Source organism: Camelus bactrianus, chromosome 35 (genome assembly GCF_048773025.1).
Source record: "Camelus bactrianus isolate YW-2024 breed Bactrian camel chromosome 35, ASM4877302v1, whole genome shotgun sequence".
NCBI classification, from domain to species: Eukaryota; Metazoa; Chordata; class Mammalia; order Artiodactyla; family Camelidae; genus Camelus; species Camelus bactrianus.
In genome coordinates this window covers 20,480,227-20,503,952 of record NC_133573.1, presented here as the reverse complement: position 1 = coordinate 20,503,952, position 23,726 = coordinate 20,480,227, and the positions used below count along the sequence as shown (strand labels likewise).

Here is a 23,726-nt window from a genome sequence, read left to right as displayed (position 1 = left end):
GGGCAGCGCCAGGGGGTGGCAAAGCGCATGGCTAGGGAGGGGGGCTTGTTGCCTTTGTGGCATTTCCCAGTGTCAGCGCTGCCAGTGTCAGGAGGAGCACATCACATGTCAAAGTGGTGACGTTTCCAGGCTGGGAGCCGCATGGAGTCCATCAGGCACACGGATATCCACACAGTTGGTTTTCTGCTGGGTGGAGGAGCCACCCAGAGGCAATTCATATTCTGAACATTAACATGGCTTTGCATGCCTGTCACACTGGGACTGTGCAGGCGTTTAATGCTATTGAAGACATGGGTTTAAATCTCTATGCAAACAGTGATTACCTTGTAAGAAGGTTTCAGGATAACTTCCAACAAAAGACTTTTAAAGTTATAGTTTTAGTAAAGCAAACTCATTTACATTTTTATTATGTGTGTCTTTTGTTTAAATCTTGCCACGTCCATTATGGGAGAAGCTTTTTCTTACACGATAGAAGCTTATTGGGAAAGCTACCCTCCTTTTCTTCTTCTCATCTGGTTCAAAGCTATTGAAAACATCTGAATATACTTGCTTATGGCTGTCTAGATTTTCCTGCCACACACTGGTTTTTTTAAATCAAGACGTAATGAATTGGAGAAGCTGGTGCAAAACTTTATACTTCATGATGGTAAAATATTAAATTGATTATGCAATTAAATTGATTATTTCAAAATACTAAAGTGCCTGTTTGAAAGTCATTACATTCTAACACTAAAAGAGACGTGTCTATATATGCCTTCCTTCAAAATTAATATAGACACTGGAAATACTTCTGAACTTTAATCTTGAGATGAATTATAACTTATTTCTTGTAGCAATGCTATGATTGCAAATACACAAGAATAAAATCTCCTCTTGAAAATAAAATCATCTCTCCGAAGATAACTGGTGTCCTTTTGAAACTATATTTTTTTTTAACTCTAGAGATATCTGAAAGCAAATTATTAAAATGTTTTCCTCTGTGGTCATAATGGTTTGAGAGAAAAAAATGAGTAGTGACAGTGCTTTGCAGGACATTCATAAACCCTTAAAAAACAAGTGACTTACTACTGAAGTTAGTTACGTCAACGTTAACACTTAATGTTAAATTTTGCACTAAGCCCAATTATGAATCTTCATGATTTTGATTCACCATTCCACTTAAATTGTTTGAGCCCAATTGATTCTTAATTAATGAGAACTAACAAAGTTAAAAGCTAAGAAACTATGCTGTTTTCTTAATAAAGGAAGAATCCCAGTCATTAGTTTCCTATCCCACATGGTTAAATTTGAGAACATCACAGAATGTATTTATAGACTAAAAAAGCTTTTTAAAAAACAAACAAACAATATTTTCCTTAATAGACTGAAGTGTAGATTTCCTAACAGTGGCAGAAAATGAACACCCACAGCAGATTAGGTGAGCACCCCCATTACTGTTAACTAAATATGAACTATTTAAATTAATCAGATGAAGTATAAAAATTACAAGTGATAGCAGCGAATACCTAAATGACTTTCTAAAAATCTCATAGAAAAGCAGGAAACAGGGAAACATGTTCAACTCAGGGCTTTTGTTATTCCTCCCCCCCCCCCACAAATCCACCGACAGCCCCTGTTCTGAGAGGTTAACCTTTAGCTCTGTCCCCACCATCTGTCAGCTGCAGGAACTGCAGGTCATTAAGTATTCAGATTCCCACAGCAATGAGGACACTCATTAGCAAAATGAACAAAGGGATAGTTCTGGGCGGCTACGGTCATCTGTTACACTTTGAGTGGCAGGTTTTGTGGTGGTGTTCCTTCTACCATCTGCCCATACCACTAGCTTTGCCTGACTTAAACCATGAGACTTCTGTAAAATGAACTGCATTAAAAAATGAAAGTTAAGAAGGATGGAGATCATTAAAAGGGGGTTAACTAGTTTAAGCAATTTCAAGTCACATTCTAGTCTAAGACAGTTTGTGTGGGACCCATGATCACTCTGGAATTTTACATTCGTAAAGTAACTTGCCAATTTAGAGTTTTCCTCTCATGCAGTGAGAGTTAGGACTTTCAGGTGGTGGCTGACATGGCATTTCTCCTGTGAACAGTCACGAGACGTGCAGTATCACAGTTTCTGGGTTTCAGAATTCCAAACTGAGTCATCAAAGAATTGTTTCTGAAGACAAGCGCAGAGTCTGAAGACTCGAGCCTTGCTAGAATGTGGTCCAAGGACCAGGAGCCCAGCAGCATGTGGGAGCTTTTGGGAAATGCAGGATCTCAGGGCTCAGCCCAGACCTACTGTCAGAATCTGTATCTTAACAAGAGCTGCAGGTGACCCCCCTACACACAATAAAGTCTGAGCTGCACTGTTAGGAGCACCACATGTGCCCTCCCAGCAGTCTCCCTCCTGCCATATTGGCATCTTAATTCTGCAGGCTCCACGTAGAAGACTCCAGGACATCTCAATTTGATGGTGGGGTTGGGGGGGAGTGTGTGGAGCAGTCCCGATGTGTGCCCATGCTGCATGACAGTCACAGAGAAGAGCAGGTGCTTCCCCTGTGAGTGACAACCAGGAAAGCAGCACACTAGGCAGTGCAGCCCTGCAGAGCTGCCACTCTGGAATGACAGCTCTGTTTCCGAACTGTCAGCCACAAGCAATTACGTTCACCTACGAGGGTGGGAGTATGGGCGATGGTTGCACAGTGCATCCATGTTGGGGTAGGAAAGAAAAATACAAAGTTTTTCCAAAATGACCACTCTGATTGCAATGGAAAACATGCCTGTGCATGGAAAGACAGACACATGCTCGTATTATCAAGAGGATTTATCAACATACAGCATGACAACCTGATAACTACAGCGGTATGCATTAAGTCATAGTGGCTTTTCACAAAACCCAAAACCCAAAAGACACTTGAAGGAAGTTGCTCTTGGGGAAAACTCAGCATTAAGGATGTTCTGACCTGGAGAGATGGAAGCTTCTGTAACTTGAAGAGCTTCCTTTTTCCGATTTCCATTTTGTCATAAATAGAGGTTAAACTAGCTGTTTATCGAACTTTCCCTTTCCTATCACAGTCTTAGATTTCTCTAAAATAGTCCTGGAGAGATATTATGACTATTAATGACAAAGCAATTTATGGAACTGGACTATGAGTAAGAAAAAACTAGAGTATGTCCTCACTGATTATTTAATTTGCTTATTTCACGTTTTCTTCAAGCTATTTCCATTGCCACTTTGAAAATTTCTAATTGTTTCTCCAAATTCGTTTTTCCAAATCTAATCTCAGATACCAGGCGTCTCTAGGTTTTTTTTTTTTTTTCCTAACACCACTAGAGGGAGCAGCTGTATTAGATGAAATTTCTAATTTAAAAGGGTACAGCACCCAGAACTTGAGTGGCACGGAGTTCTGGGAAAGCTAGAGGATTTCAAAAACGTATTTTTCAGAAGTTGATTTTTATATAAGCCATGACCCGCCTCTGCAGCGTTCACATCCCAAATGCACGTTAGCTCTGCTCTGCGCTGCCCTCAGGCAGCCTTCGTTTTATTGGGGTCCTAAGGAGTTGGGAGAGATGTCCAATGCCCAGTTATCAGGAGTGTCTCATCTTCTTCAGACCTTAAGGTGTTTACAGAAATACTGATGTGTTGTCCTTGGGGACAAACTGCAGTAGAACAACCAGGTCTTCAGGAAGGCATCCTGAGCCAGGGAACAACACCCTCCCTGCTTGTACAAGAGCAGGGTGAGTCTCCTACGTCCGGTGGTCCTCACCAAGCCTCTGTCCGTCTTCCAGGACATCCAGACAGACCAGCTAATGGGCTGAGGACACTTAGAGGTATAAACACGCCAAGAAAGACCTCTTGTTTTACTGGAAGGAGCTCAATTACTGAATTGGGATGTTCTCAACAGTCCAGATGTCTGTTCAGTGCATTTCATGATGTGTAAACCAGACGGTCATTAAGAATTAGTGTATTTCCTCATAATGATAACTAGAATTTATATGCATGCCTTTCCTCAAGGAACTCAAAGCAGTTCACATTCAATACGACAGGTCTCCTCCTCATACCTCTGTCTGTTGGCTAGGCAGGTATCATGGACCGTTTCACAAATGGGAAATAAATGCACCAAAATTGCCCTGCCAGTCGATGCAGGATATCTTTAGCCAAGGCAGGATTCAAAGCCAAAATTATTACAGCTTTTTTTGCTCTTTCTATTAAATAATTTTCTCCAAAAAATAAGAGTAAATGTAGACCCAAGAAAAGAATGGAAAAATTGGATCCTCCAAGGCAATCAGAACAAGTAAAATGAAGTAATATTCAACTTGATTAGATCTACAATCATACTACTTAATACTACATTGCTTAGAAGATGCTCCAAGTTTTTTTTTTAACCACAAACAATAATCCTAATAGATTAAAAAAAGCAAACACCCCTTCAGCAGTTAGTAAACAAAGTCCTTTAGAATGGTGCAAGTTCAATTCCTTAGCTCTTCTAACTTTGGAGTTTTGAATAGTGTGGGATTTAGATAAAGCACAGATTGCACTTAAAGGGCTCAGCAACCCACAAGTGTTTCTTCCTAGTGTTAACACTTTGATGTATAACTTCTCAGATTTTTTTCTGTACATGTTATATGCATGGCTCAATATTTATGTGTATATGCACATGTATTAATATATCGTACATTAATTATAATGACATTGTGATATAAATATATACAATAATACAATCCTTTATAATATTATAATGTGTATATACATAAATAAACTGCAACCTTTCATTCTTACTATAGAGGATAAAGCCCCACCTCCTTATGTGGTCCTTTGGATTCAGGTGAGGAGGTCCCCCAGATGAGGTACCTGATACCTGCTAGCTGATACTCAACAGATTGCTATTCTCTGGCCTCTCTGTTAGCCTCTCCTACTCAGACAATCCACTTCTTGCTCTTAGAACCGAGTAACAAAAATCCCTCTGGCTCTGGACTGTGGTTGGGCCAAGACAGCCAGTGGCTCAGAGCTGACTTGAGATGGAAATGAACTTGCCCTCAGAGACCACACTTTTCCAGATCCTTAAAAGTCTCCTCCTTGATGGACACCTAAGCTCTCCTTTCTCACCTATCTTCCCATTTCTGTTCTCATCAGTCTTCTGTCTGAGCAGGAAAGCCACTCCTGGCTCCCACTGCAACTGGGAGAACAGGGTGAAAACCCTCTGAGAATTTTCCTTGTGGACAGTATTTCTACGTAAGATCATCTTGTGCCAAGTTCATTTCTTGGAAGCCTTGAGATTATTTTGTGTCTTTCAAATTGTCTGGACTGCAAAAAAGGGTGGGAATCTTCAAAATTAAAACAAAAATCTATTCACAGGCTCCTCTCGTGTGAGATAATTTTTGCAGTGGGAGATAGGTTATTTTATTTCCATTATAAATAAGAATTGAGAATAATTATATTACTCCTATTTATAATTATCTTGGGTTTTCTAGAATGTGCTGTTGAAAAGAAAAGGGTTGGACTGGTTTATGTCGTGGAGAGATTCCCAGTTGATTTTATCAACTGTAGTTCCTCTCTCCCTAACGCAGCTTGTAGACAGTTGTAACTTTATTTACATATATTAAATGAATTACTCTTTGCTGTGAAACTTACAACTTTATGAAATCCAAATTCCTCATATTGGTCTAGTTCTTCTTTTAATTCCTTAATAAGTTCTTCTTTCTCCTTCATTTTTTTCAACAAAAAAGTAATTTTGGCAGTGGCTGAGTCTTGCACAGGCATCTTCTCTTCTTCTATCTCAAAGAATTGCTGGGGGGAGAAAACAGTGTTGGAAATTAGACACGAAGCTAGCACCAGCAGAAACCATTTCATGTTTTATTCAAGCTTCTGTCTTATAAAGTTACTTTTGCAAGCTGCACACATCTTAGTAAACAACTATAGTCATATTGAACAATAATGGAAAACAGCACAGTATTATTTTGTGAAACACAAAGCATAGTGTCTTACCCTAACTGCATCAGCTGTGCAAATGATAATAATAATAGGGAATCTTAATTGTAAATCCACATCATAATGGTGAATGTCCAACTTCAATCTTCCTCTAGAAAGGAAGCTAGCAAAAAATTTTTAATATGTAAAAAGGAAGTGAACTTCGGTGGTGTAGTCAATTCCCTCAATGGTTTGGAACAGAGACATGGATACTTACTTCCAAGATATAAAAATCCCATTTTCAGCACTGACACACAAAACCGTATTGTACATTTTGGGCTCTTTTGGGAATTATGGGAGAACTATTTTATTTTTTATCACTTGTTCATTACTAATATATTTAGACACATGGACATATGAGAAACGTCGTAAAACCTAACCATATCTGCTAATATACTTAATACTATATTTCAAAGAGCTAGATTTACAAACTAAAATTGTTCTACTGGTATATAATGAATATCAGCAGACTGAGAAGAAGAATGTTATACTGAGGTAGCGTTAAGAGTCAAGCTAAGGACATAACACTGACATAGTCTACACAGCACCAATGGAAAAAAATCAGTAAATGAATATGTAGTAGAATTAAAAAGAGTGAAAACAGAACAATCCATATGACAATATTTGCTTTTTAATTGGGTGATTTTAAAGAACAGTGTTAAGTACACAGACCTGTTCTTCACATCTTTTCTTTTCTAGGTCTACAGATCAAATGCTCTGCAGAGGCCAAGAGAGTTAACCCACTAGTGGCCTGAGCATCAGTTACTGGGCATCTCAAATTCAACAGGTCCAAAGAGAGGTCACCATCTTCCCACTCCTCCTATCTGCCTCCCCCATAACAGCAGCACAAGCCGGAAACCCATTTTCTGTCATTTTAAGCCCCTTCTACTCCCTCACTAACTCACCAAATTTGCTCAACCCACCCCCAAATCACTCCTGAAATTACCCTCTCCTTCCCTGTTCCACTCCCATCCTGTTACCAAAGCAAAACATGCGCAGTAAAGCCAGCCTACTGACACCAGGTTGTGAAGGAAGGTGCAGTGTTAATTGCAGGGCACCATGCAAGAAGCCTGGGACAGCTGGTGCCGAAACACCCGAACTCCCCATCGACTTCAGGAAAGCATTTTTAAAGGCCAGGTGACGGAGGGGCCTCAGATACTGTTATTTAGACACTTCAGGGAGGAGCTGAAACAGAGGATTCAGGGAGGGGTCTGTCCCAGGAAGGCCCCAGCGGGTCCTGATTGGTTACAATCATCATCCCTGTCTTGCTCACCTGGACTATTGCAACAGTCCTTAACTTACCTCCCTGCATCTTCGTTTGTCCTCTGCAATCAATCTCCAGCCTGTGGCCAAAATGACCTTTCTAAATTGCAGCTCTCCCCGGCTCCCACAGGGTAAAGTCCGACTCTTAGCATGATGGACAAAACTGCACCCCTCAGGGCCTGCTGCCAGCTCACCTGTTTTGTGCTAGCCTTCTCTCCCTTTCCCCACCAGACTGGGCATCCTACCGGTGCTGGCACGCAGCACACCATTTCCCGGAAGCACATGGTGATCAGGCCTCCGTGCCTCTGCACTTGGAACTCCTAGGCCAGCTGGGGAGCTCTTACTTGTCAGTCTCCTGAATGGCATTAGAACAAGGGGGCCTGGGTCTGCAGACCGGCTCTGTCACTTAGTAGCTTTGTGACCTTGAAAAAGTTTCTTAAATCCTTTGCCTCAGTTTTATCACCTGTGAAATGGGCCAAATAATAATGCCACCTGAATTGCCATGAGAATTCAGTAAGATAATGCATGTAAACAATTTTGGATGGTGTCTACAGCGCAATTTGCTCCCCATCTGTACTTTATCTTAGCATTTGTTGTTCTTGTTACTGTTTGTCATTCAAACCCAGATGCCACGTATTCTGGGAAGCCTGAGCACCACTCTCCTACCCATCCCCCTTCCAGTGCTGGCTTCTTTCTATACCTTATAAACATTCTTTTGGGGTCCATTTATTTATTACTTGTTTTTTGCTTACTAATTTTTATGTTCTGAATATGATGGGTTTATTTTCCTCCTAAAAAAACAGCAGAGCAAAGATGCATCTGACAAGCTGGCCAAATCATCTCCTTGATGACACAGCATAAACCATCCTGGGGAGTTCATTTAAAATCCCACCAGGACTGTGCTGAGACACTGCACACACCCCGCTGTGCTGGGCCTGCCTCTAGGGTGCGCTCAGCCCCTCTGGACTTCAGGGCAGGGAGGGCCACACCACAGTTCTTCAGAAGAACAAAAAGTTTCAGTTTTGACATTACAAAAATTAATCGTTCAGGCCCAAACGCATTGGATTCACTTCTCTTCATCTTCCAGAATGTTTCTGATGTTTTACTAGTGTTTACTGAACACCCTGGACTCAAGAATAGGTAAGCAGAAAGCAGCTGGTTTTTTTTTTCTCACCACCCCTCCAAATATAATCTCCTGCCTCATGTTTTTCCTCTTAGAACTCTCAGAAAAGTTCCATGCCTTTTTTTTAAACTCTCAGCAACAAAATTGAATTTAAAAAAAAGGAAGAAAGCAAGAGCCAAAAAACCCCCCAAACCCCCCTAACTCAAAATCCCCAAATCCCAATCCAGCCTACTCTTCTTATCCATCAAAGCTCCTGACCTTTCCCAGTTCTGGCCTCCCTTAGATTGGCAGCCTTCAGGGAAGAAGAGCGGTTGGGCCTGGCTTCGCTTTCTAACATCCAGAGATTTGGTCAAACACCAGCCTAGATGTTATGAAGGTACTTTTCATGTGAGATTAACACTGAAATCAACAGACACTGAGTAAAGCAGACTACCCCACTGCAGGTGGGCCTCGTCATATCAGTTGAAGGTCTTCAGAGAAAGACTGAGGTCCCTGGAGGAAGAGGGAATTCTATCAGCAGAGTGTCTTCGGATTCAAGCTGTAACATCAACTCTTCCCTGGGTCTCCAGCCTGCTGGCCTGCTTTGCAGGTTTCAGACTTGCCAGCCCCTACAAGCATGTGAGCAAACTCCTTAAAATAAATCTTTTTCTGTCTCTTTCTGTACATACATCCTATTGGTTCTCTTTCTCTAGAGAGTCGTGACTAATCAACATCTACATCTAAAGACCACACAGTCACACCAACACCACCCATTCCAACCCAACACCACAGTGTTTATTATGGCTTGTCTCCTTTCCAGAGTATAACACCTTCTCTGGCAGTAAGAAAACTGGTGCCCATGATGTTCGATGCACTGATATTTGCTCCATCCTCCCTCATGTACCTAATATCCTGACCACACCGCACTCTGAGAGCTTGGTTCTGATGCAGGGAATGAGGAAGGGAAAGAGGCAGGAGTGTGTCTTTTGGTCTTTTCATTCACAATGGCAAGAAAATTTTGTTTTGGACTTTAATTCCTTTGGCCTTATAAGAATAATTAATATTTATATTAAAATTTTTCCTTTGACAGTTGAAAGTGAGAAGGAGTTAATATTTAAATCTGGGGCACAGATACTGGCTTTTTATTATAGAGTAATTTTATGATGTCATTTGACCTCATGGGCAAAATCTCTTGACAGACAAAATTGGTCAACACAGCTGGACATAATCTGGGGTAAGAAATTAACCAGGAAGTAAATTCTCAATATTGGAGACAAAGTGATCTCGGAGTTTAATGTAAATCATGCACTCTTCTAACCCACTGCTGAGTCTTCTGGGGCACCGGTGGTCTCAGGACCCCCAGAGGAGCATGGCTGTTATTGGTGGGGGCTGCATCACGAAGGCGGGAGCAAGGCTTTCCTCTCCAAGGCCGAGACACACACTGAGTTGATCACAGGCTAAATGGTTGAGCTCAATATGTTAAGTGAAGAAGAAGAACCCAGGGAACGTTGTTTCCTTCCATGTAGAGGGACATCCTCCAACAGTTATCTGATTAAGACGTTGGAAGAAGGAACTTGGTCATATCTTGGCCATCACCTCCCCCTTCCCTTTCTCTTTGGGGGAGCAGATGCTCTGCCCCAGTGGGAACAGACCTCCCCAGCCCCGTGCTGCCTGTGATGGGAGATAATCTGCCAAATTGTGGGATTTAGCACTGAGTAGCCTGTCTTCTCAGTAAAACCAATCATCTCCATCTGCTGGCTCCCTGACTTCATTTTTTAACTGATCCAGAACCTAGGTGGGAGAGATGGGTATTATTTATCAAGTTTCATAGACACTCCAATAATACTTATCTTTCAAGGCTGCAAATCTAGGCAGGTCATGAAAGCTGCTTAGAATTCTACAACAATTCTTTGATGTCTTTGAGATAAAGTATCAATTCCTTGGTTTCCCTTCCTGGATCTCCTCTCACCACTTTCTCCAGCCCCCTGTCTTCCAGTCCTAACAAAGACCTGCCAGTTCCCTGGCTGTGCCTTGAAACTTAATGCCTCTCTGTTGTCAGATGGGCCACTTCCCTGTCTTTCTCCTATTTTCCCTAAGCTCATCAAAATTCATCATCCTTTGTTGGGACCCAGTGTAAGCTGCCCCTCAATGGCATATTGATTACTTTGAATTAAAATTACTTAAGAAATGGTCAATGCAAGGGGGGTACTTTGACCCTCTTTTCTGTCTTCCTGAAAGCAGGAAATAAATCTCCCATAAGACAGGTACCCTCCCTGCATCTGGAGGTAGGTGCATACACTAATCACCAGAGAGGAAATTCAACCTGAGAAACCCACACTCTGTTCACATTCTTTATTTACTGGGCACTCAAAACCTGTTTCTTTGTCCTGTTAATCCCTCAGTGTATTGTTTCTTCATCTAAAAATAAAAGCTTCCTGTGTTGGCTACTTCTTAGGTCTCACTTTTGTAAGACTTCCATGTGCACAAATGAAAATTTCTTTTTCTCCTGTGAATCTGCCTTGTGTCAACAGTATTCTAAATCCCACCAGAAGAACTAGAGAGGGGTGGAGGGGGAAATTTCTCCCTCCCCCACACCTTCAAGGCTTAGCTCAAGAATCACTTCCTCTTAAAAGTCTCTCTTAACTATCCTTCCAAGTAACCAGGCAGCCATCAGGTGCACACCTCTACTACAAGCTGGAATTGCTACATTTCTTACCTTCCATGACCCTAGATTATGAACCACTTGAGTGCAAGGACTGTTTTTACCTCTGCCACAAAATCAGATGATGGAAAAATACCTGAGCAAACGAACAGTTAAAGCACTCAACATCATGCATTGCCTTTGATCTATGTAGTGTTTACTAAGAACTCATGACCCACGTCCAGTACTGTGGTGTAGACCAAGTTTTCTTTGCATCTTTCCTGGTTATGTAATTTTTGAAAGATGCTAAATGAGTAAATCCTAAAAGTTCTCATCATAAGGAAAAAAATATTTTTTAGTAACTATATGAGGAGATGGATGTTAACTAAACATATAGTGGTAATTATTTTACAATATGTGTAAGTCAAGTCATTACATGGTATCCTTTAAACTTATAAAGTGCTTACATTGATTCTATCTCAATAAAACTGGAAAAAGTCAGTGCATCCTGAATACTTTAAATATTTTTTTAAAAATTTTTCATTGATTTATAATCATTTTACAATGTTGTGTCAAATTCCAGTGTTGAGCACAATTTTTCAGTTATACATGAACATATATATTCATTGTCACGTTTTTTTCTCTGTAAGCTACCATAAAATCTTGTATATATTTCCCTGTGCTATACAGTATAATCTTGTTTATCTATTCTATAATTTTGAAATCCCAGTCTATCTCTTCTCACCCCCCGCACCCTTGGCAACCATAAGTTTGTATTCTATGTCTGTAGTCTATTTCTGTTTTGTATTTATGCTTTGTTTGTTTGTTTTTAGATTCCTCATATGAGCGATCTCATATAGTATTTTCTTTCTCTTTCTGGCTTACTTCACTTAGAATGACATTCTCCAGGAGCATCCATGTTGCTGCAAATGGCGTTATGTTGTCGGTTTTTATGGCTGAATAGTATTCCATTGTATAAATATACCACTTCTTTATCCAGTCATCTGTTGATGGACATTTAGGCTGTTTCCATGTCTTGGCTATTGTAAATAGTGCTGCTATGAACATTGGGGTGCAGGTGTCATCCTGAAGTAGGGTTCCTTCTGGATATATGCCCAGGAGTGGGATTCCTGGGTCATATGGTGAGTCTATTCCTAGTCTTTTGAGGAATCTCCATAGTGTTTTCCACAGTGGCTGCACCAAACTGCATTCCCACCAGCAGTGAAGGAGGGTTCCCTTTTCTCCACAGCCTCTCCAGCATTTGTCATTTGTGGATTTCTGAATGCTGGCTATTCTGACTGGTGTGAGGTGATACCTCATTGTAGTTTTGATTTGCATTTCTCTGATAATTAGTGAAATTGAGCATTTTTTCATGTGCCTATTGATCATTTGTATGTCTTCCTTGGAGAATTGCTTGTTTAGGTCTTCTGCCCATTTTTGGATTGGGTTGTTTATTTTTTTCTTATTAAGTTGTATGAGCTGCTTATTATATATTCTGGAGATCAAGCCTTTGTCGGTTTCATTTGCAAAAATTTTTTTCCCAATCCGTAGGTTTTTTGTTTTACTTATGGTTTCCTTTGCTGTGCAGAAGCTTGTAAGTTTCATTAGGTCCCATTTGTTTATTCTTGCCTTTATTTCTATTGCTTGCGTAGACTGCCCTAGGAGAACATTTTTGAGATGTATGTCAGATAATGCTTTGCCTATATTTTACTCTAGGAAGTTTATTGTATCTTGTCTTATGTTTAAGTCTTTGATCCATTTTGAGTTGATTTTTGTGTATGGTGTAAGGGAGTGTTCTAGCTTCATTGTTTTACATGCTGCTGTCCAGTTTTCCCAACACCATTCGCTGTCTTTATTCCATTGTATATTCTTGCCTCCTTTCTCAAAGATTAGTTGACCAGAAGTTTGTGGGTTCATTTCCGGGCTCTCTGTTCTGTTCCATTGGTCTATATGTCTGTTTTGGTACCAATACCACGCTGTCTTGATGATTGTAGCTTTACAGTATTGTCTGAAGTCTGGGAGAGTTATTCCTCCAGCCTCTTTCTTTCTCTTCAGTAATGCTTTGGCAATTCTAGGTCTTTGATGGTTCCATATAAATTTTATTATGATTTGTTCTAGTTCTGTGAAATATGTCCTGGGTAATTTGATAGAGATTGCGTTAAATCTGTAGATTGCCTTGGGCAGTGTGACCATTTTAACAATATTGAATGAATACTTTAAATATTATTAATAGCATTATTTCTATTTCATGAAAAATAAATATAAAAAAATACACAGCCAACGGTCTGCTTCAGGAAGACTCCTCTCACTCCCGGGGCCTGGAACTAGAATAAGGACGGATAACTTTTCTCATGCTCCTGGGATTTTGAAGTTCCTCAGAGTCACTAGGGAGACACTGCTGGTGGTTCTGGTTACGTATTTATCCTGCATGTTACGAGAGGACTAACAAACCAGAGGGCATTTTAAGAGCATGAGCAGGTTGCTGAGGAATCTGGAATCTTCTTCATATGAGGACAAATGAGGGAGATGGTGGCCCAGCCATAGGGGAGAAGGCACGAATAACAGGGTTTTCTCCAAATATCCAAGTGAGGACGTGCGGAAAAGGAGTTAGTTTCATTTCCTTTTCGTTCTGAATGCTGATTATGGTCACACCAAAAAGGAAGGCACTCAGATAAAAACTTAGATATTAAACTTTGCATTTTTCTGTAATCCATTTGAGTTTAAGGCTAGTCCTTTAGGTCTTTTTATAGCAATGTTATAAATATCATGCCACACATGAGGCACTCTGCACAGGGCCTGGGCCGCAGTAAGTAAGTCACTTAGTGACAACAGCTTTCATTGTCATTAATTATCTGCCTAGAGAGAAGGAGGAGGTTTCCCCAAGCACTGTCACTCACTGTTCTGTAACTGATGCCCCGTCACCAGTGGCACCTAAGACAAAGAAGGGGAGCCGCAGTCTACATTAGATTCAAGGAGACCAGGTACGCACAGGACAGCGGAGGCACAGCTTATCCAGGGCTCTCTCTGCTCCTCTGTATCCTCTCCTCAGTGTAAACATCCCTCCATCCCCCTCTCCTCCTCCGAACTCCCCCAACAGTCCATCACCTAAGGTCCTCTGTCCAGCCCAGTTTTACTGATGGAAGAAAGAATACCCACTAAGAAGGCAATGACTTCATTCATTAGCCCCCTGCTGGTAAAGGAGAGGGAGGTGATTTAAGGGAACGAAATGCTGATGGTTATATTTCCAGCAGCCTGGGGCCAAGGCTTCTGAACAACGGGAAGCCTTCTTCCCTTACTGTGCCACCCTCAGAGATCTCGTCCACACACAGAACCCTGCAAGAACACGTCAGCATCCATTCTATAAATATCCACAGGGCCCACTGGGTACAGTTCTAGGCTAGTCCCAAAGTATTCTATGTATAAGGAAATCCTCAAAGACAAATGTCATATGGTATCACTTATATGTGGAATCTTAAAAATGATACAAATGAACTTATTTACAGAACAGAAAGAGACTCACAGACATAGAAAATAAACTTATGGTTGTCAAGGAGGAGGGGGGAGGGATAAATTGGGAGTTTGGGATTAGCGGATACAAACTATTATATAGAAAACAGAAAAAAACAACAAGGATTTACTGTATAGGACAGGCAACTATATTTAATGCCTTGGAGTACCCTATAATGAAAAAGAATATGTGTGTGTGTGTGTGTGTATATATATATACACATATGTAACTGAATCTCTATGCTGTACACCAGAAACTAATACAACACGGTAAATCAATGATAGTTCAATTAAAAAAAAGAGAGAGAGAGAGAAAAAAAAGGAAATCCTCAACATCCAGTATAGATGGAGAACAGAATAAAGCTTCGAGGTCTCCCTAAAATTCTCTTTTAAAAGATCTAGGAGACCATTATCTAAAGCAGCTTTCAAGCACATGCAGCAAGGCACAGGAAGTGAGCATCTTCCAAACCTGAAAGCAAAATTAAACATGACATGAAAGAAGTCAATCACACAAGAGCACATATTGTACAATCCCATTTATATAAAATGTTCAGAATAGGTAAATCTGTAGAGATAGTAGATTAGAGGTTGCAGGAGGTTTGGAACAGGAGACGGAAGGGAGAAGGGAGAAACAGGGAGTGACTGCTGATGGGTACAAGCTTTCCTTTTGGGGGTGATGAAAATGTTTTAAAATTAGATGATGATGATGGTTGCACAACTCTGTAAATATAACATCAGCCACTGAACTGTACACTTTATTTTTAAATTTTAATCACTTTTTCTTTGTTTGAGGGGGTTATTAGGTTTGTTTGTTTATTTATTTATTCTTAATGGAGATAACTGGGGGATTGAACCCAGGACCTCATGCATGCTAAGCACACACTCTCCCCTTGTACACTTCAAATGAGTGAATTTTATGCTATATAAATTATATCTCAATAAAGCTGCTGAAAAATCAATGGTTTCCATCTACATCAAAATAGACTCTTAAAATATGGCTAAAAAAGATTTCGTTCTCTAAAGACATAAAATATAATATTTAGGAAAAATTTAGTTCCATGAAAAAGATATTCAATGTATGCAAATAAATTATGAAACTTTATTGAGATACATGAAGTAAGACATAAGTGAATCAAAAAATATTCTTGGATAGGAAGACTGACAATTAATTATAAAGGATACAGACTTCTTCCAAAACTCATGAATAAGTTTCCAACCAGTTTCATTTGAATACAAATGCTAAGGGAGGCCTTTATGGAAAAGAAGTAGATATAATTATTTTAAAATTAATCTGGATAAATAAAAAAAGCAAAGACATTTTTGGGAAGAAGAACTAATGAAAAAAGACCCAAACATACCAGATATTAAAACGTATTATAATGCTAAAAATATTAAATACCAAAAAAAGCAATGGATAGATATAATACTGCATAGGTAATCTTAACATAGAGCCACAAAACAGCAGAAGTAACCTTGAGATAAATGATTATTTATCTGATTACTGATGTATGATGAGTGTTAAGTTAGTTAAACATGGAGGCCATCAATACCTTCACAGCCTACGTAAGCAAACCTGTGCCTGTAAATGCCTCAAGGTTAATAAATTAATACCTGAGGACAACCAGTCACAAACAGCCAACTAGGCTTTTCCATAGAAGGCAAACACTTAAGCTACAGCCAATCAAATAATTCCCTTCCTTTGCTTCCACCTTTCCTCTATAAAAGTTTTTCCCCTGACTCCCGTGTTGCAGCGCTCCTAACCACTTCTGCTCTATTGCTGCCTGACTTGAATCAATTTTTGCACAAATAAATTCATTAAAAATACTCATACCATTTATTTATTCCCTCTTGTTTTATTGAAATATAATAAACAGACAATATTATATTAGTTTCAGGTGTTCAACATAGTGGTTCAATATTTGTGTACATTACCAAATAATCACAGTAAGTCTAGTTACCACCTGTCACCATACAAACTTATTACAATATCATTGACTAGAGTCCCTACTCCTTACATTACATCCTCATGACTTATTAATTTTTGCTGAAATAAACTTAAAAATTTAATATGCCTCAGTTTATCATTGAATATGATGGAAACATCATATATCAACAGAAAAGGAAAAGATCCTAAACAAAAGATACTGGGAAAATTGCTTATTAATTTGAAAGCTAGTGACAGTCTCCCAAACTTTTACTCCTCCAGTCTTTCTAAGGGTTTTATATGTTCCCAAATCCCTCTGTTCTGAGGGACCCAGAGTAGTGTGTTTTCTTATCTGAATCAGAGCTGATACATTTCCAAGACCAAAAAAAGAAAAGGTGGTGTAAGTTTTAGTAAAATACTTTCTTCTATCTGCAAATAAAGTACTATATCACACAAGAAATTGTTTTAATAGTTAAAAAGATTTAAAACCTTGCTCTATAGCTTAAAAAAACACTTGTATCTGTAACCAGAATTGGTCTCCAGAGGGCAGCAGAGAGTCATTTACGCTTAACCAAAAGTTACCTCTTAACCAGAAGTGTGTGCTTAGGCTGTTTTTTTCAACACTCTTCTATTCTTCCTTAAGACTAAGCCTTAACAAACTGGGTGGCCAGGATTTGGAAGGCTGTCTGAGGTCAGGGATCAAAGTCATGCCAACAAGCCAAAGCAAAGATCCAAAGAATCACTCCTGTATCTTTAAACCAATTCTTTCTTTAGATAAACCAACGAACCACAATTAATACACAGTTGGCTAAGCGTATTTAACCAGCATACGTTTATGAAACACTGATGCATATAAAGCATTTAATCTTTTCAGAGTTTTCTACTCCTAGACATAAAGAAAGCACATAGAAACACTGACAGTCACTTATTTTGCCATATTTTTTGAGTATTTGATACGCACTAGAAGTTTATCAGTGATCCAGAAATTGTTGAAAACACAAAGAACTATAAAAGTGTCTCCCCCCCCAAAAAAATGTTATTTTGACTTTCTCTTTGTAAACAACAAAAATTCTGGATAAGATAGGTGAAATGTGGGGGAGAGGGTATATAGCTGAAGTGGAAGAGCACATGCTTAGCATGCACGAGGTCCTAGGTTCAATCCCCAGTACTTCCTCTAAAAATAGATAAATAAATAAACCTAATTGCCCCCCCACCAAATAATTTTTTTTAAAAAGGAAATATATTTCAGAATGAACCACAAATAAATAAATATTTTTTTAAATCAAAGGAAAATAAACACTAAAAAAAAAAAAAATAGGTGAAATGCTTCTATAAGCTGACAAAGTAAGGAATGATGAGGCTAAAATTGAGCGCAAAAAAAAAGTGCAGAAATCCAGAGCAGTAGGCAGAGCACTGAAGCTGGCCCGCACTGCAGGGCACTGCTAGACCCGGTATATTTGAACTTTGGTTTACACCTCTTTACAGGGCACAGAGAAGAGACAGCACATAGGTCCCCCTCAAAGAGGTGATTCTGGAAAAGTAGGAGACCACTCCACCAAAGGGCCATCTCTTCAGCGTTAGAATGAACTAGAAGTAATCACCCTGAACCCTGTGTCTCCTCCCACCCAACTGAAAGTGAAATTGCCTCCTGTCTGGAAACTTGGCTCCAAGCACAGAGGAGGGAAGAATCTTCTGAGTTTTATAAGCAGGAGTTTTGTGACCTGCATTCATACCTCTGGGGGGTCTAAAGTGTCTCAAGCTGAGAATTAGGTTAAAGTGGTCACAGATCCAAGAGCTCACGGAAGCAAACAAATCTTCTTCACAGAAACCCATCCCCAATCCAGGCCTCAAAGAATTTCCACAGAAATATGAGTTCACAGTCAAAAATCATGACCCCGAAAGTAAATGACATACCGTGAGTGACAGTCAACACTAATCAGACCCTCAAAGACGGAAGGCATGGGAATTATGGAACATGGACTACCCATCAAGTGCATTTAAATATATTTATAGAACTAATAGGACATGTTATGGGCAAAGAGAAAGTCATTAAAAAATAACCGAACATAGAATGTCAACAAGAAAAACTTCTAGTCATAAAAAACAAGTGGTATTTTAAAACTCAATGAAAATGCATAAAATAGCAATAAAAAGATGCAGTGGGGTTAAAAAATAAAGGATTAAAGTATACAAGAGCAGTAAGATAGACAGATAGACAGACAGATAGATATAAAGCCTTTATTCCAATCAATTTTTTGAGTTTAAAGGGAACAAAGGCCCTAGACAAATAATGTTTCACTGTATCTGACTCAAAAGGAATATGAAACCCAAATAGTCCAGTAATCATTAGGTAATTGAATGGGGAATTCAAAATATGTCAGTCAATTAACCAACCTCTCCAGGCCCAGTTGGCTCCTCTGGCAAAATTCTAAATATTTTAGGAAAAAGTAGTTCTAATTTCACACAAACGCTCCTAGGGAAAAAAATGGGGGTAATGTTTCCCAATTCAGTTTGTGAAACTAGCATAATCCTGAACAAGAATAGTTAAAAAAAAAAAAAGAAAAGAAAAGGACAACTCACCACATTAATGAACACAGATTTAAAATATCTTAAATAAAATACACACTGAATTCAGGAACAAATTTTAAAAACAAACAAACAAAAAGACACCTTATGACCAAGTTGGGCTTAGACAAAGAAAGGTTGATTTAACATTAAAAATAATTAATTAATTTTACCACACCAATAGATTAAGGGGGGGGGGGAAATTATATGGCCTCTCAGTAGATGCATAAAACCCCATATTTTACAAAATTAAAATGCATTCAAAAATTTTTTTAAAGTCTCTAGCAAAGGAAATAGCCTGATGGTATCTACAGCATTATGTGTAATGTTGAAATACTGTATTCATTCCCTGTAAGATTAGATACAAAATAAAGATGCCTGTTGTCATCAATTTTACTTAACATTTTACTAGATGCCCCAACAGTGCAGCTGGCAGAAATGAATGAATGAATGAATGAAGAAATGGTGTAAGAATTGTAGGACAGCAAAATTTGCCATCCCAAAATGTGTCTCTTTGGCAAAAGGATTAACTGGGCTGATTATTTTTAAGAAACAGAAGACTCAGAAAGGTTTTCTTGTTACCTCCCCCTTAACTGCCTAAAGAATGTAGAGAAGGGGCCTGTTTCCAGAAAAGAGCTATCAACAGAGGTATCTGTAAAGAATGTGGGCGAGGTGTGGTGGGGGGAACTTGCGCAGGGCCTAGAATTCGGAGTCCACTCTGTGTCCCACTGTCTCTGTCTGGCCCAGCAAACATTTGTTTACCAAACATTTGCTTTTCCATCTCTGTTTCCTCCCTCCCCTTTGAAGTCCCAGACCGTACCCCTCAACATCCTCTTGTCTTCAGCTGAAGTGATACTTAAAGTGAGTTACTCAGCTTCCCTGGGTCTTTCCCACATGTGCATGCCACTAAACTTTTGTTTGATTTTCTCCTGTTAATCTGTTTCATGTCAATTTAATTCTTACAGCAGCCAGAAGAACTTAGAAGGGCAGAAGGAATTATCTTCCTCCCTAACACAGACTTATTTTAAAATGTATATGGAAGAACAAAGAGCTGTGAGTGCTCAAGCCACTCCTGAAGAAGGAAAGAAAGTGAGACAACTTATCTTACTAAACACCTAAAATTAAGTATTAATGTGAACAGAGAGGGTCATATTTTGCCTAAGATCACACAGCAATTAAGTGGCAGAGGATTCGAACCTGAGAAGTTGGACTCTGGAGTCCTTGTTCTGAAATGCACACTGTGCTAACTCAGAGCTGTTATGCTGTATCATGCTGGTAGAATCATAAGAGAAGTAATTTAGCCAACAAACATCATTAAGAAACTGCTTACTGATGTGAGAATTGGGATCCTGTCCCAGCCATCTACTTAATGCTACATAACACATCTCTTCAAACTTAGCAGCACCCAACAACAACTACTTATTGTGCTCACAAACTCTGTGGGTCAAGGGATTGGGACAGGAATAGCGGGATGGCTTGTCCTCACTCCATAATGCCAGGACCCCAGGTGGAAAGACGAAATGGCTGGGGGCTGGATGACCTGAAGGCTGGGCTCAGTTGGGCCTGTGGACCCAGTACCCACATGCAGACTCTCCAAATGGCTTGGGCTCTCAGAAGGAGAGACTCCAGACAGCAAACACTGAGGCTACAGGATGTAGTTCTTGTGCCCTCACCTTGGATGTCACTTACTCCACATTCTGTCCTTAGGACCAAGTCACCAAGGCCAGATGATCTAGGGATGGGGAATCAGGCTTTACCTCTGGTGGAGGAGGAGCAAGGTAACCTTGCAGAAGAGCAGGTGAGTGGGAGACAGTGTCAGGGCTGCCTTTGGGAACACAATTTTGCCCAAAGTCACAGAGACTGTTGACAGAGCAATGGGGTCTGGGGTATTTTCAGCCTCAAGTAACTGAACATGCAACTAACAGTGCCTTAAATACTAAGGGGGTTATTGTCTCATGAAATAAAAGGGCCAGAGGCAGGGCAAGTCCAGAGTTATTTAGTTGCTCAGTGATGTCACCAAGGAACCCAGTGCTTCCTGTGTTTCCTCTCTGCTACCCTGTACACATCCAGAGTATCTCAGTCCTCAGTTTAACTGGCTACAGCAATTCCAAGCCTCAGAAGGAGACATAATAATGTCAAGCAAAACAACAGAGAGTGTTTTTTTTCTCATCAGTCTCTTTCAGTTAAAAAACAAAAAACAAACAAACAAACAAAAACCTCCTTTTCCAAACACAGTCAACTTATTTTCCGGTCACATTGGACTGGCCCTTGCCCTTGCTCATGTCATCGCTGAAAAGGAAGCTGAGAAAGAAAGGATCCAGCATTTTGACTTCGTAGTAAGAAGTGCCTCTGCTAATTAAAAAACAGGACGAGGAAGAAGAATGACAGTGGTGCCACCAGTACCAGCAACCATCCATCAGTTTAGTAGTTATTAGCCGATTGCTAATTACATACCAGGCGCAGTGCTAAGAGGCGGGGCACACCAGCGAGTAAGGCGAGCAGCCCTGTCCTCATAGGGCTTACAGTCCAGCACAGAACAGAGACATGTAACGAGCAAACACATAATTAAATACAAATGCATCAAGGGCTATGAAAAAAGGTGTGCAATCAATGCACAATTTGCTGTAAATAAAATAACATATCTTTATGGGAATATAACAAAGATAAAGACAAGATCATAGTTATAAGTACTAAAAGAATTGCAAGGTGCTTGGTAAGACTGAAAAATAATCATTGGAAATGACCTGGCCGACAGAAGTGTCCCTGTCATTAGATAAAGTTACTCCACTGAGGATCTGAGACTGTTCACTGGGATTTACCACAGACCTGACGAACTTTCTCTAGCGACTACTATATGATCTTCTGCCCAACTGCGTGCTCACCAAATTCCGGATTACTTCGCCACTTACCCAGGTGCACTAGACACCAGACTGGAATTTTCCAGTCTCTGGATTTAAACTGAACATGAATAGCCTTAGATCTGATCCCCCTTTGGTGACCTGAATCAGATCTTCAAAGCTAAACACACTGACAGGGAGCCCGGGGTGAGACCCACACTGTGTAATTCCCAGGTTATAAAGCCCTTCTCACTCACAAAAGCACTAAAAACCCACCTTGTACATCCCTTTGATGGTAGCTATGGCATCGGCCAACTGCTGATTGTAGCATTTTCTTAAAGTATCCTCATTCTGCAAATGAAATATAAATACAGTCAGTGAGCACTACAATATATTTCCAAATACAATTCTCCCACCTCCAAGGGAAGGGCTCAGTATACAAGCAGCATTCAAATCCTCACATTTCCTTGAAAACTTCAGTTCATAATCATTTCCCCCACCCTACAGCAATTACAACACATTCCACTGTTACTCACACTTTACCAAGAGCAATCGAGAGCTCATGTGGATAAAATAAATACAGATAATGTGAACATTTTGTTTTACCTTACATATCAAAGTCTTTTTAGTGTCTTAGAAATTCTTTTTAAAGTAGTGAAATCTATTTGGAATTCACATTTCCTTCTGGTCCTTGTACTTTTTGGATGGATTTTGCTCATGAAAAGAAATCCAGTGCCGTTAATCCGCAAGCCAGAGTCATTTTCTGATTAAACAAATTATTTGATCCTGTCTGTTATGGATAGCAATGAAAGGTAGTACGTTTAAAAAAAAATAGCCTTGATTCTTACCAATTTTGATTCTAACATGGAGTGTATACAACAAATGGGCTTTAGAATCAGGCAGAACTGGATTTCAATGTCACTGTACAACTTACTGTCTGACTTTAAGCAAGTGACTTAACCTGGGTGGCTCCATTTCCTTATCTGTAGAGCAGGGATAACAGGATTTCCACTTGTAGATTGTTGAGGGACTTAAAGAGGAGATGCATTTAAAAAGGTATCTTGAAGGGTGTTGTGCGCGTGAGCCCTGAAGGGCTGGGGAGGCACCAGCTGCCGCCCTCGGGAGGAGGCCAAGGCCGCAGCTTGAGGGAGACCCCGGCCCCTCTGCGCCTGTGTCTGGTAGAGCTGGTATGAAATGAAGAGACAATCCTTTCAAGGATAATCAAGAGTTCTGGCCGGACCTTTGAGCACACACCGAGAGAGTGAGGAGCCAGACGAAAAGCACAGACTATGGTGCTGAAACGGATTAAGGAACTTAGTGATTTGGCCCGTGACCCTCCAGCACAATGTTCTGCAGGTCCAGTTGGGGATGATGTTTCATTGGCAAGCCACAATTTTGGGACCTAATGACAGCCCATATCAAGGCATGTATTCGTTTTGACAATTCATTTCCCTACAGACTACCCCTTCAAACCACCTAAGATTGCATTTACAATAAGAATTTACATCCAAATATTAACAGTAATGGCAGTATTTGTCTTGATATTCTAAGATCACAGTGGTCTCCTGCTTTCACTATTTCTAAAGTTCTTTTATCCATTTGTTCACTGCTATGTGATCCAAACCCAGATGACCTCCTAGTGCCAGAGATTCCACGGATCTATAAAACAGAGATAAGTACAACAGAATATCTCAGGAATGGGCTCAGAAGTATGCCATGTGATGCTACCTTAAAGTCAGAATAACCGGCATTATAGCTGGAATAGACTTTAAATTACTGCTCCTTTTTTGATTTTCTTATCCGGCTGCCCCCTCATCAGACCTCATCTTCTTTAATTTTATTTTTTGTTTACCTCCCTCCATTCATTCACATGCTCATCTGAGAAGACTTAAGTTCTTCCTGATTTGGACAATAACTGCTTTTAGAAACTAGTAGTTACA

The 23,726-nt window shown here is 40.0% G+C and overlaps 1 protein-coding gene and 1 pseudogene across 11 annotated transcripts in view; one reads left to right on the top strand and one right to left on the bottom strand.

Moving 5' to 3' along the window:
* The window catches only part of C35H10orf67 (chromosome 35 C10orf67 homolog), a 105,266-nt gene that overhangs the window by 63,796 nt on the left and 17,744 nt on the right, over positions 1 to 23,726 (bottom strand). For all 11 annotated transcript variants that reach the window (XM_074358267.1, XM_074358270.1, XM_074358268.1 and 8 more), the window contains 2 exons: positions 22,063 to 22,137; positions 5,612 to 5,767 (listed from right to left, as the gene is read on the bottom strand). In XM_074358267.1, coding sequence (XP_074214368.1) covers positions 5,612 to 5,767; positions 22,063 to 22,137 — 231 coding nt within the window. The remainder of the gene's footprint in view (positions 1 to 5,611; positions 5,768 to 22,062; positions 22,138 to 23,726) is intronic.
* On the top strand, positions 23,032 to 23,568 carry LOC123612129 (ubiquitin-conjugating enzyme E2 D3 pseudogene; annotated as a pseudogene).